The following is a 16,706-nucleotide window of genomic DNA, read 5'->3' as shown; positions in this document are numbered from 1 at the left end:
AGTTTATTGATTGAATGGTATATAGCATCCAATTGACATGAATTTTGACATGCATATTAAGAACAAATAGAACATGTAATCCAATGGTGAGATTTCTAAAATATGAATTCAATAACATGTTATTGGGTTGTGTAAGATTTCTTAAAATTACACCAAGCTAAATTAAAGATCTGAATTAAAGCAATTTTAACTAATAACACAGCAGAAATTTGGGGATGGGGAAAGGAAAGGAAGAAAGCAACTCTATAAATTGTAAGATATGTATATCGCCAATAGGTCATAGAGAAATCACAACTGTGAGAGGAATGACTAATCCAGATATCTACATATATCCATACATTCTTTTGCCCTTGATTCAGCAGATAATGCATGCTTGCCTTTGTAGCTCTATGTTCATGCCGCGAGAAGCCTTTGGATATCCTTCTTATGCAATGAATTAGAGAAGCATACAACAATTCCTTCCAGTGCTCTTTACATATGACAGGACACACACTTATTATCAAAAACTAAACAACTGATTTGAAGTTTCCATGCCAATTAGTCTTAGAAACACAAAAAACCTTTATGTACACATGCCATCACATGATACCAATGATTTATTGGCCTTTGCATCTTAAAATCTCACATAATATCATTGATATGTCACAAAAGAACAAAAGGTTTCAATTTCAGAACTGATTCTACTTAAGGGTGCTGCTTTGATAACTATGTTAGTGAATTAACTGCCTTCAGCATCAAAACAAACTCCCCCCCCCCCCCCCCCCAAAACAAAAAAAAGAGAAGAAGAAAATAAATCAATGGCGAGTAACAGCCTTATTAAATGTAAACTAACCCAGAGAGTTTTGTGGTGGCATAAATCTCAGTCTTGGTTGACTACATAAATTATGAAGTTCTAAATAATGTGTACTTTTGGATTGAAGGTTATTAATAATTCCAAACTTATACCTGGTAAACCACAATTCTAACACAAGTCAACAATTCATACAAGATCCCAAAAGGTTCATCCATTTACTAAAAGTCAACTTGGCAGAGTGAAATGTCATCAATAATCATATATTTTGAATGTCCAGTGAAGAGCAAATGTAACCACCTGACCTGACCATCATATTAGGGATATGAAACCTTAATATATACTAGAATACTAATAAAATTTCCTCGGCCAATAAATTTGAGAAACCATTAGATGCAATTGAAACATGTTATGTTTTTAAATTTAGTAAAACTCTTTTATTAGGTTCTAAGTAATTAGGAACTAATGTATTAGAACTTCATTTTGTAATGTTGGCAAACCATGATCAAAACAGGTTTTAGTCTTGTTTTAGACTTACTCAAAGTGTGTTTATGTGTAATGTTGGAATCGAGTGTACTGTAGGATTTATTGGTTAAATCTGCCTGGCTCGATCGATCGAGAATTAGACTCGACTGATCGAAAGTCGTGTAGATTGTTTTTTCTACAGAATTTCCAACTCAGCCCGAGCCCATTTGACGTGTAGGGTTTTATGTTTTGTCTTAAGTATAAAAGGGAAAACCCTAGCCACGTTTTTATGTTGCTCCTTATGCTATGTGTGTGAATCTTTTGTGAGATCAAGAGGTGTTTGCCTTCACACATACTTAGGGTTTTCAAGATTCAAGATTATGTCAAGAACTTGGTGATCGATTCAATTGCTGCAATAAGAGCTTAAAGTTACACAAGCCGGAGTGCTTGTACTTGCTGGGAATTCAAGAAAGAAGTAGTCTGTGGACTCGGAGCTGTCATGTGGTCGTGGTAGTAAGTTTCCTACTTGAGGTAGCAATAGGATGTTAGTGGTCTAAGTCGCTATTGTGTAAACTTCAATTCTTTCATAGTGGATTTAGTTTTACCTTGAGGATAGTTAGGTTAAATCCTCCTCAGGTTTTTACTGGTTTGGTTTCCTAGGTCATCATATATTTGTGTTCTTTATTTTCCGCACTTTACATTGATATGATATATTTGTGTTAACCTAGATTTGAAATTTGACTAAGTAATTACTTGGCTAATTTACTAGGTTAATTTGAGTGTGTTTTAAGGGGTCTAAAAACAAACAAGTGGTATCAGAGCAGATAGCTCTCTTGTTGTAGATCTTTTGATCTAAGAGCTAATCCTTGATCCCTGTTGTCATGGATACTTGGAAGATCTTATTGCTTATATGCCATCTTGTCTACTTGTTGATTTTGTCTCTTGTTGTTTTTGTTGAATCTTTCCTTGAGCATTTTGGTATAATTACTTGTGATGATAATTATGTGTGTTATACTGCTTTAACCGCCTTAAAGGCACGTGATTCTTGTCTTTGGTATTTGGATAGTGGTTGTTCCAAGCACATGACAGGAACTAAAGTTTTGTTCAAGACACTCTTTGAAGGAAAGATTGGGACAATCACATTTGGAGATGGAAGCAAATCTGTGATCAGAGGCATTGGAACTGTGGACATTCCAGGGTTGCCTGGTTTTGAAGATATCTGGTATGTAGATGGGTTGAAGGCTAATTTACTTAGCATCAGTTAGATTTGTGATAATGGTTTGAATGTTCTCTTCACTAAGTACGAGTGTGAGATACTTGATGGAGGAGGTGACTGTATGTGTATTGGTGTAAGGACAACTGACAACTGTTATGGTATAACACCAAGTATAAGCAACAAGTGTTTTAGTGCAAAAATCAATCAAGTTGACTTATAGCATCAACGGTTGGGACACACAAGTCACAAGCAACTTGAGAAGATTTCTAAGTGTGATACAGTTATTGGTTTGCTCAAATTTGAGAAGATAGAAAAGTGCATATGTGGACCATGTCAGATGGGTAAACAAGTGAAGTCCATGCATCCGTTTGTAACTGAGGTTCAAACTTCTAGACCTCTTGAGTTGTTGCACATTGATCTCATGGGTCCTGCTAGAGTTCAGAGTTTGGGTGGAAAGAAGTATATTCTAGTTGTTGTAGACGATTTTACTAGATATACATGGGTTGTGCTTTTGAGAGATAAAGCTGAGGCTTCTGATAAGATGATACATTTGTGCAAGAAATTGCAAGTTGAGAAAGGTACTGTGATAGCCAGAATCAAAAGTGATCATGGAAGAGAATTTGAAAATACGAAGCTGGCTACCTTCTGCAATGATCAAGGCATGCATCAAGATTTCTCATCTCCCAAGACACCACAACAGAATGGAATAGTGGAACGGAAGAATAGGGTTGTTCAGGAGATGGCACGTGTCATGCTACACAATAAAAAGATGCCCAAATCCTTATGGGGAGAAGCAGTTAACATTGCTTGTCATACACTCAACCGAGTGTATTTCAGACCTGATTCCAAGGAAACTCCCTATGAACTTTGGAGAGGAAAGAAGCCCGTGGTAAAATATTTTAGAATATTTGGCAGTGACTGTTACATTCTATGAGATAGAGAGAACCTAGAAAAGTTTGATACAAAGAGTGACAAGGGATACTTTCTAGGATACACTTCCACTAGTAGAGCATATAGAGTGTACAATTTGAGAACCAAAACAGTCATAAAATCTTCCAATGTTGTGATCAATGATGAATTAAGTTCTGAAAGTCTTTCAGAAAACAATTCTCTAGTTCAAGAAAGGAATATAGAAGTTGATGATTCATTTCTTGCTGATTATGTGGGAAAGCATAGTGAGGAAGAGTTGCTGTTGTTGAATGATACAGTTTCAGTACCATCAAGTTTAGAACCATCCACACTAGTTCATGAAACTCAACAAGAACAAAGTGAGCTTAGTCCTCCATCAGATCAGAAAGGTACCTCCACTTCTCTGGTTAAAGGTCCATCTTCTAGAGTTAAGTTGAATCACCCTGCCACAAATATATTGGGTAGTCTAAATGATAACATGAGATTGAGATCAAAAGCCTTGAATGTGATTACTCACTCATGCTATCTATCCCAATTTGAACCAAAAAAGGTGGATGAAGCACCTTAAGATACTGATTGGGTTAATTCCATGCATGAAGAACTTCACCAATTTGTTCGGAATGATGTGTGGGAATTAGTTCCTAGACCTAAGGGAGTAAATGTGATTGGAATTAAGTGAATTTTTAAGAACAAGTCAGATGAACATGGTACAGTTATTAGAAATAAATCAAGACTTGTTGCTCAAGGTTACACACAAGTGGAAGGGATTGATTTTGATGAGACCTTTGCACCGGTAGCAAGACTAGAATCCATTAGGATGCTTTTGGCCATAGCAAGCCATCTGAATTTCAAGTTGTATCAAATGAATGTCAAGAGTGCTTTCTTGAATGGAATGTTGCAAGAAGAGGTATATGTTGAACAATCAAAGGGTTTTATTGATCCTCACAGACCGGATGATGTTCACAAGCTGAAGAGAGCCCTCTATGGTTTGAAACAAGCTCTCAGGGCTTGGTATGATAGATTGACTGCATATCTCACTAAGCATGGATTCAAAAAGGGATTTGCAGATACTACTCTCTTCATAAGAAAGGATAAGAATAGTTTTTTTGTAGCTCAAATTTATGTTGATGATATTGTTTTTGGTGCTACTAATGATTCTCTTGCTCACTCTTTTGCAAATAAAATGAAGGCAATGTTTGAAGTGAGTATGGTTAGTGAACTAACTTATTTCTTGGGATTGCAAGTGAAGCAAATGGACTCAGGAATCTACATTAACCAAGCAAAGTATGCAAGAAATCTAGTTAAGAGATTTGGACTGGACAAGGCTGCCCATGCTAGAACACCAATGGCTACAAATGCAAAATTAACTAATGATCCATCAGGTGAGTCTGTTGATGTTACATTATATAGAAGCATGATTGGATGTCTTTTGTATTTGACTGCAAGTCGGCCTGATATTGCTTTTAGTGTTGGTGTCTGTTCTAGATTTCAATCTAATCATAAGGTTTCACATTTGAAAGCTGTTAAAAGAATCATAAAATATGTTGGTGGAATTTGTGATTATGGATTATTTTATAGCAAAGAGTCTAATCTGTCTCTTGCTGGATTTTCTGATTCTGATTAGACCAGTAATGCGGATGATAAAAAAAGCATCACTGGTGGGTGCTTTTATGTAGGAGCCAATTTTGTTCCTTGGATGAGTAAAAAGCAAAATTCTGTGTCTTTGTCTACTGTAGAGGCAGAATATATTGTTGCTGGAAGTTGTTGCTCACAGTTTCTTTGGATGAAAAAACTTTTGAGTGATTATGGGATATCACAAGATACCATGGTTGTTTATTGTGATAATTCTAGTGCTATTGATATCTCTAAGAACCCTGTTCAACACTCTAAGACTAAGCACATAGAAATTAGATATCACTTCATTAGAGATCTTGTTGAAAGAAATATTGTGTCTCTTGAGTATATTCCTACTGAACGTCAGAATGCTGACATCTTCACCAAACCTCTTGATAGAAGTAAGTTTGAGTCACTTCGTCAAGTAATTGGTGTGATTCTGTGTTCCTGATCATCCTTGGCTTTCATGGTCTTTGTGCTTCATCGCTCTATTCTTAGTGACCATTCTTCTTTGTTTTTTTGTTTTGTTTTGTTTTTGTTTTTCCTTGTTTTTTCTAAGATTTGCATTGCATAACACTCATGCATTTCATTCTAGGATTGATTTTGTTTCTTCTTTTCAAAAAAAAAAAAAAAAAAAAAAGATAAAAGGAAGCAAGATGTGTTTTTGTATTATTTTCTTGGTTTTGAAAATAAGGTTAGTCAATTTATTTTTACATGACATGTTTTTGTACCTTGTTTAGCTTGAATGAGCTTATTTATTGCACCTTACTAGTTGAAGCCTTGTAGTGCATGTTGTGTGGGATGATATTTATAGTTTTTGATCACATGATCTTGATCTTAAAGTCACATGCTTTTGATTGTCGGACTTGAACTTTTTGAGAAAGGATAAATAACCATCTCACCACTGTTTACTAGCCAATCATGAACACCTTAATGCATATCGTAAGATTTTGTGTTCGAGAAAGTGTAGCACATGCACAAAAAGAACATAAGTTGTAGCCTCGGTTTAAATGCTTAAATTGGTGTGTACATTATTGGGCTTTAATAACTTCACAATCAAATAAAATTGGTGTGTACATTATCCTGGCTATTATTGATAAGTTTCTGATAAAATAAAATTGGTGTGTATACTATGAGGCAAATCAAGAAACTTATATAATTGCAAGCTTTTATTCTAGGAGATGTGAGAGTTATATGATGTAACTCTTTAGGTGATAGTCTCTTTCAAATCTATGTGATGAATTTTGTAGAAATTGTGCTTGATTTATATTTTCATATCACCTCATATGTATCTCAAGTTTTTGCTAGTTGCACACACTATACAAGTTACTCTTTGCTAAACTTTGTACATGTTATTGTGTGTGTTTTTGGTTTGACCAACCAAGTTTGAAAATTCCTTGAATCTTATGTAAAACATGTTTAATGTTTGAGAATTTAAGAAGAATTGATTAAAAATCTTAATTTTGGAAAAACTAGGTTCAATTCATGTGTTTTTGAAAAGCATTTCATCTCATACTCATACATTTTATTCCTAAAATTCAATGCTTTGAGGAGTTTTTGCATAAAATTGCTTTGTTTTTCAAACCTTTGATTTTTCTAGAATTTCGATTGATCGAACCTGTTTTTCGACGATCGAAATTGCGATTAAAATTTTGGTTAGCCTCTATCTGTTTCAATCGGTGCTTGATTGCTAATGGATCAATCGAAGCATTTTCAATCGATCGAATCTATTTTTCGATCAATCGAAAATTGCGATGAGAGTTTTCTTAAAAACTTATGCTTTCACATGTTTTTCACTATTTCAAACTTTTTCAAAACACTTTTCTCTCTCATTCGATCAGTCAAGGCGACCAAAGCAATTTTTTGTTGTTTTCCTCCAAAATTTTTGCAAGGTTTTTCTCCTCTAAGGCCTATAAGACCTTTTTACCCTTCCTTTTGCATTTATTTTCATGTTTCATGCATTAAATCATGCAATTTTGGGAAAATTTCGAACCAATGGAGTTTTGGGATTTTTGATGATTTTAAGCTGTTTTTCTTAAAATTGATCAATGGGTTTTTGTTATAAGATGTTATATAACTATTCTTGTTGGTTTAATTTGATCAATTTGGTGATTTGTGAGAAATTGAAAATTCTAGGGCTTGAATATACCCGAATTGGGAATATTGTTCAATTAGGTTTAAATTGATGTAATTGGCTTGTTGAATTGATTCATATGATCATTAGTTTGTGTTATTTATATTGTCTAATGATCAATTGGTCAATTTCTTTAAAATTGAACAAGTGGTTTTTCAAATTTTGGGGTTTTTGTTATAAACTCTATGCTCAAGCCAATTTTGTGATTTTAAACTTCAATTGAACTTATTCTCACTGCATTAGACCATGCATCATGCCATTATACTGTTCACGCATCATATAGATTGTTATTTCTATATTTTTTTGTGCTAACTTGTAGTCTGCCCTTGGTTTTTCTCTTGTTTCTTTTTTTTGGTCCTTTTCTGTGTGTCCTTCCTATCCTTAGCACTATGTCTAGGAAGACTAGAGCCAATAGGAAAGCTTTCTCTTCATCTTCTCTTTCCTTTGAGAGTGAGTGTTTCCTGAGTGAGAAACACCAAGAGACTTTTGAGAAGTTGAACCTTAAGAGAAACATTTGGGTTGAGAGAAAAGTTTTGTTAGATGAGCTTGATCCTGCCATTAGGGCTAATTTGAGCGTAGGGGCTGGCTACCATTGTTGGATATTGATCATCCACCTCCATCTACCCTAATTAGAGAGTTCTACTCGAACCTCTCTATCCACGTCTATGATTCCAACACTTTAGTAAAGAGTTGAATACGAGGTGAAGAGTACACCATTACTCCTTCGGTAGTGGCTACTGCTCTTGGGGTACCTATGGTCCAACATCCTGTCTACCCCTATGATAAGTCTCCACCCCTTGATAACATCATGTCGTACATCACTGGGTCTTCTATTCAGTGGGGTTCTGATCCTCGGATCACTACTGTTGAGCTCACTGAGACTCATTATCTCTTCTTTAGGATTGCCTATCATTCCTTGTGGCCTATCTCTCATCTGCACACCATTCCTTTGGATCGTTGTGCATTTTTGTACGCTTTTGTTACTGATGCTCCTATTAGTTTCCCTCATCTGTTTCTTCGTTCTGTGAATGAGGTTTATAGGAGTTCTTCTACAAGGTGAAGAGTACACCATTACTCCTTCGGTAGTGGCTGCTGCTCTTGGGGTACCGGTGGTCTAGCATCCTGTCTACCCCTATGATGAGTCTCCACCCCTTGATGACATCATGTCATATAACACTGGGTCTTCTATCCGATGGGGTTCTGATTATTGGATCACTATTGCTGAGCTCACTGAGACTCATTATCTCTTCTTTAGGATTGCTTGTCATTTCTTGTGGCCTATCTCTCATCTACACACCATTCCTTTAGAGCGTTGTGCATTTTTGTATGCTCTTGTTATTGATGCTCCTATTAGTTTCCCTCATCTGTTTCTTCTTTCTGTGAATGAGGTTTATAGGAGTTCTTCTACTGCTCATGCTCTTTTCTTTCCTGTCTTTATCCATAGGATTTTGTTACATTTAGGGTTAGAGGATTTCCCCGCGTCTAAGCCTGTTCACATAGTCACTTCCATAGGTGCCACCTTTTTTAGGCAGAGGACTACTCAGTTGAGAGCTAGCTCTAAACATCCTAGGGTTGAGCCTTCTGGTGTTGCACCTCTTCCTTCCTTTTCTACAGGTGATACTATGGCTGAGGAGTCTATAGATTCTGCTGCTGCTACTACTATTGTTCCTCCACCCTCTACCTCTGATGATTCAGACATTCAATGTATGTTGGAGATTGTCATGATCGTTCAGGCAGCTCATGGTCAGATTTTAGTGGACATGCTTGATGAGTTTCGTACTTTGCAAGCGGATCTGGAGTATTTGAGATGGTCGCCTCTGCCACCTCCTTTTGATGATGGATTTTGATTGCCTTTTGGCATTTCGTTGCAAAAAGGCGGAGTACATTTGTAGAGGATTTTGTAGTTAGGGGGAGATTTTTGTATTTGTGGAGCTTGTGGAGCTATTAGATTGTATCTAGGTGCTTCATTGTGTATTTACATTTTTGGCTCTTGATGTATTCTTTGTTTTGATTGGATTATTCATGATATGTGGAGATACATTGATTATATATGTTTCTTGTTTCCCATTGCTTATTAAGTTATATTTATGAGGTTGTTCATGATATATGTCTTTATTTTGTATTATGTGAAACCAAGAAGTTATTTATGTTTTACTTGTATTTTCCATACATGCGTTTATGCGTTTGTTGAGTGTTTCAGGAAATATACAGGTTGATTTAGTCGTGCTGCTGTCTATACTTGCAACTGATAGATAATAGTTAGGTTGAATTTGTTGTAATGGGCAATATTTGCTATTATGGGCTGTTCTTTGTAAACTTTGAGCTTTTTGTTAAGTTTGTGTTTTGTCACGGATTGCCAAAGGGGGAGTTTGTTAGGTTCTAAGCAATTAGGAACTAATGTATTAGAACTTCATTTTGTAATGTTAGGAAACCATGATCAAAACAGGTTTTAGTCTTATTTTAGACTTGCTCAAAGTGTGTTTATGTGTAAAGTTGGAATCGAGTGTACTGTAGGTGTAAGGTTGAATTTAATCAACCATCTTGTTGGCTTTATTCCGTGCCAAATTTGCTTGTATTTCAGTAATTAGTAACCCTGTATTTAGGTGGGATTCTTGTAAGGGTAGTGAGTGAGATAGTGTGAAGAAATGCTCAAGAGTGTGCAAGAAAAACAGAGACTCGCGACTGGATCTCGTGGGTGACTCGCGACTGCAAGCCGCCAGAAGTTGCACAAGTGCCAGGCATGCCAGAAGTTGAAGCGTCATGCTAGCTGGAGCACTACAGGACAAAATAGGATAACTGGCTGTTCAGTTATCTCACGGCTAGATCTCGCAACTCAGTCAAGCCACGAGGCTAAGCCGCGAGCCAGCCCTGTTTTGAAATACCTGACTCTTCACATTCCATTCTCACCCCAGTATAAATACCCCTTATACCCACGAAAGAATGAGAGCTTCCAGAGAGAATTTTAAGAGAGAAACCCTAGAGAAAAACAAGATTGATTCATCCACAATTTTCACATAAGGGACTCTTCAAATTCCTCTACTCTCTACCTCTCCATTGTTAAATCCTTGAGAGGCTTTTTACCAAAATCTTTTCTCACCATATTCATTATTGTGAGAGGGCTGTTTGGTGTTTTAGGAAGCAGTTAGGAAGGAACCAATTTCACATTGGTAGATGCTATGGTCAAGTAGCGGAATCCGGGAGGCTAGAAAAGAAATAGGTTCGGTGCAACCTCGTTGGAGCAAGAAGCTTGGAGGGCTTAGGTACACTGGGTAGATTAGACTTAGAGGTTCTATTGCTGTTCATGTATCCCAACTACATTCTCTAGTGGATTACTTACCGCTTGGAGGGCGGCGGAGAGGTTTTATGCCGAGGGTTTTGGTTTTCTCTTCGATAACACATTGTTGTGTTGTCCTTGTGTTTGCATCTCTCTTCCCTTAATCTTTGCCTTTTATTTTCTGCTGTGGATGTGATTTTAATTGGCTTAGATTGTTTATCAATTCTGTTTATAACTTGTGTTCATTTTCCACAAACTTATTATTTGTCATAAAGCTTGAATTGGTATTTTTGCTATTGGGGGTCTAAACGTTCAAGAGTGTTTTATACACTATTTGAACTTTCAGTAGGATTTATTGGTTAAATTTGCCTGGCTCGATCGATCGAGAATTGGACTTGATCGATTGAAAGTCATGTAGATTGTTTTTTTTGCAGAATTTCCAACTTAGCCCAAGCCCGTTTAATGTGTAGGGTTTTATGTTTTGTCTTAAGTATAAAAGGGAAAACCCTAGCCATGTTTTTATGTTGCTCCTTATGCTATGTGTGTGAATCTTTTGTGAGATCAAGAGGTGTTTGCCTTCACACATACTTAAGGTTTCCAAGATTCAAGATTATGTCAAGAACTCGGTGATCGATTCAATTGCTGCAATAAGAGCTTAAAGTTACACAAGCGGGAGTGCTTGTACTTGCTGGGAATTCAAGAAAGAAGTAGTTCGTGGACTTAGAGCTGTCATGTGGTCGTGGTAGTAAGTTTCCTACTCGATGTAGTAATAGGATGTTAGTGGTCTAAGTCGCTATTGTGTAAATTTCAATTCTTTCACAGTAGATTCAGTTTTACCTTAAGGATAGCTAGGTTAAATCTTCCCCAGGTTTTTACCAGCTTGGTTTCCTGGGTCATCATATCTTTGTGTTCTTTATTTTCCACACTTTACATTAATATGATATATTTGTGTTAACCTAGGTCTGAAATTTAACTAAGTAATTACTTGGCTAATTTACTAGGTTAATCTGAGTGTTTTTTAAGGGGTCTAAAAACAAACATCTTTGTCAAAGCTCTAAGTGTCAATAAGTAGGTGATCTAGAAAAAGATGGTAGCTCTCATTTTAACTTCCAAACATGACCTAGTTTGAAGATTTTTCATTTTATATCTCTCTCTTTTTTTTTTTTTTCTTTTTTTTCTTTTTCTGATAAGCCATTTTATATCTCCTTCTTGTATTATGAAAGTGTGTCATTTGGCTATATCTCCAAAGAAATTACACTTGTTTTTTAATAGTTAGGAGTCCTGGTATGTATCAAATAGGCTAAACAGATTCATCACCATTGCCAATAAATTTATTTCAACCGGTATATAAATAACAAGGAACTTCCAAAACTTCTGAACCGAATGCAAAGTAAAAGGGAAAACAATACCTCAATTTGAAAAGGTGATGTTGTTGGTTGCTATCTTTCAACAACTTTACCATTTTTGTGCACCAAGAACTTTTCAACATTCCACTTCGTAAGATCACCTAAAAACCCACCAGCACTCGATTTCAGGAACTGGTAAACTGGAGTTGTACTTGTCAAAAATCGGGAATTCTGCTTTAAACCTTGTACAAGCAAACTGCTTGATTTCTGGGTTTGATCCACGTTCTTGTCCACCAAACTGATTGCAAGGGAAAGCTAGAATCTCCAATCCTGCAATGAGAAAACAATTTAGGAGTAATTGTAAGGTTGAATTTATTCAACCATCTAATTGGCTTTATTCCGTGCCAAATTTGCTTGTAATTCAGCATTTAGTAACCCTGTATTTAGGTGGGATTGTTGTAAGGGTAGTGAGTGAGATAGAGTGAAGATTGCTCAAAAGTGTGCAAGAAAACAGAGTGTCGCGGCTGGGACTCGCGGGTGGACTCGCGGCTGCAAGTCGCCAGAAGCTGCACACGTGCCAAGCATGCTGGAAGATGAACAGTCATGCTAGCTGGAGCACTACAGGACAAAACAGGACAACTGGCCATACGGTTAACTCGCGACTGGATCTCGCGACTTGGTCAAGCCGCGAGGACAAGCCGCGAGCCACCCCTGTTTTGGAAAAACCTGACGTTTCACATTCCTCTTCACTCCAGTATAAATACCCTTTTAACCCACGATTGAAAGAGAGCTTCCAGAGTGAATTTTGAGAGAGAAACCCTAAAGAAAAACCAGATTGTTTCACCCACAATCTCTACCTTAGAGTCTCATCAAATTCCCTCACCCTCTTCTTCTCCATTGTCAAATCCTTGAGAGGCATTATACCAAACCTGGTTCTCACCATTATCATCTCTGTGAGACAGTCGTTTGGAGTTCTGGGAAGCAGTTAGGAAGGAGCCAATCTTCATTGGTTGATGCTACGGTGTAGTAGCGGAATCCGGGAAGCTAGAAAAGAAAAAGGTTCGGCGCAACCTCGTTGGAGCAAGAAGCTTGGAGGGCTTAGGTGCATTGGGTAGATTAGGCTTGGAGGGTCTATTGCTGTCCTTGTATCCCAACTGTATTTTCTAGTGGATTGATTACCGCTTGGAGGGCGGCGGAGAGGTTTTTCGCCGAGGTCTTCGGTTTCCTCTTCGATAACACATCGGGTGTTATCTCTGTGTTTGCATCTTCCTTCCTCTCTATCTCTGCCTTTACATTATCTGCTGTGGTTTATTTTGTTATGGCTTAGATAGTTGTTTAACCAATTTCATATCATAGCATATGTTAAGTTTCCGCACACTTGTTGTTTGACATATTGCTTGTGTTGGTTAAGTTGGTTTTTGGGGGTCTAAACGTTCAAAAGTGTTTTTGTACACGTTTTTGAACTTTCAATTGGTATCAGAGCGGGTACACTGCTGTTGGTTTTATTACCTCAGTGTGATCCTAGACCCCTGAGTTGTGGTTGTTGTTTTCATTTATACCATGCTGAATTGTAGCTCAAGTGTTTGTGAAAATGTCTCTATGCACATGTCTGAATGGTGTCTTACTGATGATCTTGTAGAGTTATTAAAAACTAAGAAACATGCTAGAGTTTTTGTTCACATGCTGAAATATCTTGAGAATCAGAATCTTGTCTTACACAGTAGCATATCTGAATCAAAATCATTGATTAAGAAATATAAAAGAAAGAATAGAATGTTGTGTGAGATGATTGAGAATCTGAAAATGAAAAATCAATCTAAAAGTAGCATGAAACCTGATGATGAGTTTGTGTTTGAAGGTCAAGATTGTCTGTCACATGTGAACCTATTTGTGCATACCTCATTAAAGGTGTTTTATGCATGTTTGTGGTATCTTGATAGTGGGTGTTCTCGCCATATGACAGGGGATAAGTCACTGTTTAAGTCACTCAAAGAAAAGGTAGGTGACTATGTGACCTTTGGGGATGGAAGCCATGCTCAAGTCCTAGGCAAAGGAACCATTGAGATACCCGGTTTGCCTCTGTTGAAAGATGTGCTGTTCATAAAAGGGCTGAAGGCGAATTTGCTGAGCATCACTCAAATTTGTGATGACGACTTCCTGGTACAATTCTCCAAGAAAGGATGTTTGATCATCAATAAAGAGGGGATTCAGGTCTTGGAAGGAAATCGGACTATGGATAATTGTTATGGAATAGTTTCCACGGCACCAATATCGTGTAGAAGTGCTCGGGTGGATATGTTGGAGCTGTGGCATCACAGATTTGGGCATGCCAACTTCAAACAAGTAGCAAAAGTCTCCAAACTTGAAGCAGTCGAGGGACTTCCTAAGTTTGGAAAAGTAAAGAAGACCATTTGTGGTGCATGTCAAATGGGGAAGCAAACTAAGGCAAGTCATCACAAGGTAAATGTGATAGCCACCTCTCGTTGTTTGGAGTTACTTCATGTTGATCTGATGGGGCCCACCAGAACTGAAAGCCTAGGGGGAAAAAGATATATTATGGTCATTGTGGACGACTACTCAAGATACACTTGGGTTGAATTCCTTAGAGAAAAATCAGAAGCTTGTGAGAGGCTGGAGATTCTGTGCAAGAAACTACAAAATGAAAAGGGGATTCCAATAGCCAAAGTTAGAAGTGATCATGGGAGAGAATTTGAGAATGCAAGATTCGAGTCCTTCTGTGAGAAGAATGGTATTAAAAGAGAGTTTTCAGCTCCCAAAACTCCACAACAAAATGGAGTGGTAGAGAGAAAAAATCATGTGATTCGGGAGATGGCAAGAGTCATGTTGCTTAACAAGCAAATACCTCAAAAATTTTGGGGAGAAGCTGTCAACACCTCGTGTCACATTGGCAATAGGATTTTCTTTCGAGTTGGTACAAAGAAGACTGCATATGAGATATGGAATGAGAAGAAGCCTAAAGTGAAGTATTTCTGGGTATTTGGAAGTAAATGTTATATCTTAAATGATCGAGAGAATCTTGGGAAGTTTGATGCAAGAAGTGATGAGGGTATTTTTCTTGGCTATTCCACTACAAGTCGAGCATATAGAGTGTTTAACAAGAGAACAAAGACTGTGATGGAATCCATAAATGTCAAGATTGATGATGCCTTACCTAAGGTGGAAATGATTGATGATGTAGAAGGGCCGAGCACCGAAGAGCCTGATGTTGAGGTAGAAGCTTTGGATATAGAAGGTGAAGAACCTATACCAGAAGTAGAATCGACTCCCATCAACCCAAGAAGGGAAACGAGATCGATGTCTAGAACTTCAAGTCCTCTTACTCCTCCAGAAGTTCATCCTCCTATCTCTCGTAGTGATGAAGTTTCCACTTCAAAAAGGCCATCCTCAAGAATTATCAAGAATCATCCGGAAAGTAATATCATAGGATCACTTGATGACGGTCTTCGCCTCAGGAAAGGAAATATTCTGCTAGCCAATCATGTAACATATCACTGTTATCTTGCACAGTTTGAACCAAAAAGGGTTGAAGAGGCTCTTCAAGATGAGAATTGGGTTGAGTCAATGCATGAAGAGCTGAATCAGTTTGTGAGGAATGACGTGTGGGAACTTGCTCCACGGCCTGAGAACGTTCATGTTATAGGCACATAGTGGATTTTTAAAAACAAAACTGATGAAGATGGAGAGATAATTCGAAACAAGTCTCGGTTGGTGGCTCAAGGATACACACAAGTAGAAGGGGTGGATTTTGATGAATCATTTGCTCCGGTGGCAAGACTCGAATCCATTCGAATCCTCATGTCCATTGCGTGCACTTTGAAGTTCAAACTTTATCAAATGGATGTTAAGTGTGCTTTTTCTGAATGGATATCTAAATGAAGAGGTTTTTGTTGAGCAACCAAAAGGATTTGAGGATCCTCATTTTCCAGATCATGTATTAAGATTGAAGAAAGCACTATATGGTTTAAAACAAGCGCCTAGAGCCTGGTACGATCGTCTTACACATTATCTTCTAGATAGAGGTTTCAGGAGAGGGTACGCCGATCGAACTCTATTTGTCAAAAATGATGAAGATTATCTCCTTGTGGCACAAGTCTATGTTGATGACATAGTGTTTGGAGCAACTATCGAAGACCGTGCTACTGAATTTTCTGAGGAGATGAAGAAGGAGTTTGAGATGAGCATGGTGGGGGAGCTCACATTCTTTTTGGGTCTTCAAGTCAAACAACAGAAGGAGGGTATATTTGTATCTCAAGAGAAGTATGCCAGAAATATTGTCAAGAAGTTTGGACTAGACTCCAAAAAACATGCCTCCACTCCCATGAGCTCTTCCACTAAACTGAATGTGGATTCATCAGGAGTTGAAGTAAGTCCTACATTGTATAGGAGCATCATAGGAAGTTTGCTCTACCTTACAGCAAGTAGACCGGACATTGCTTTCAGTGTGGGCGTTTGTGCCAGGTACCAAGCTAATCCGAAGGAATCTCATCTGACTGCTGCTAAGCGAATCATTCGATATGTGAATGGTACTGCAAACTATGGTCTGTGGTATTCAAAAGACTAAAATGCGTGTCTTGCTGGGTATTCGGATGCTGACTGGGCTGGCAGTGTAGACGATCGGAAAAGCACTTCAGGCGGCTGTTTTTATCTTGGTAACAATCTTGTTTTGTGGATGAGCAAGAAGCAGAATTCCGTGTCTCTATCTACTGCAGAAGCAGAATACATCGCTGCTGGAAGTTGCTGCACTCAGCTTCTTTGGATGAAGAAATTACTTCATGACTATGGAATTCCTCAAGAAACGATGTGTGTCTTCTGTGACAACACCAGTGCCATCAATCTTTCCAAAAATCCTGTTCAGCATTCAAAATCCAAACACATAGAGATACGTTACCATTTCATTCGGGATTTGGTAGAGGAAAGAGTTGTGTGTCTTGAGTTCA

At 37.7% G+C, this 16,706-nt stretch overlaps 1 protein-coding gene and 1 pseudogene across 1 annotated transcript in view; both read right to left on the bottom strand.

The window, feature by feature from the left end:
- Positions 1-330: 330 nt before the first annotated feature.
- The window catches only part of LOC126726546 (phospholipid hydroperoxide glutathione peroxidase 1, chloroplastic-like), a 100,518-nt gene continuing 84,142 nt past the window's right edge, over positions 331-16,706 (bottom strand). The window contains exon 6 of the mRNA XM_050431815.1: positions 331-423. Coding sequence (XP_050287772.1) covers positions 394-423 — 30 coding nt within the window. The 3' untranslated portion in view covers positions 331-393. The remainder of the gene's footprint in view (positions 424-16,706) is intronic.
- Positions 11,842-16,706, bottom strand: part of LOC126724712 (phospholipid hydroperoxide glutathione peroxidase 1, chloroplastic-like) — a 34,631-nt pseudogene continuing 29,766 nt past the window's right edge.

The sequence above is a fragment of the Quercus robur genome, chromosome 5 (assembly GCF_932294415.1).
Source record: "Quercus robur chromosome 5, dhQueRobu3.1, whole genome shotgun sequence".
Classification (NCBI taxonomy): Eukaryota; Viridiplantae; Streptophyta; class Magnoliopsida; order Fagales; family Fagaceae; genus Quercus; species Quercus robur.
Note: the sequence above shows the minus strand (reverse complement) of the source record. Positions and strands in the feature narration are given on the sequence as shown.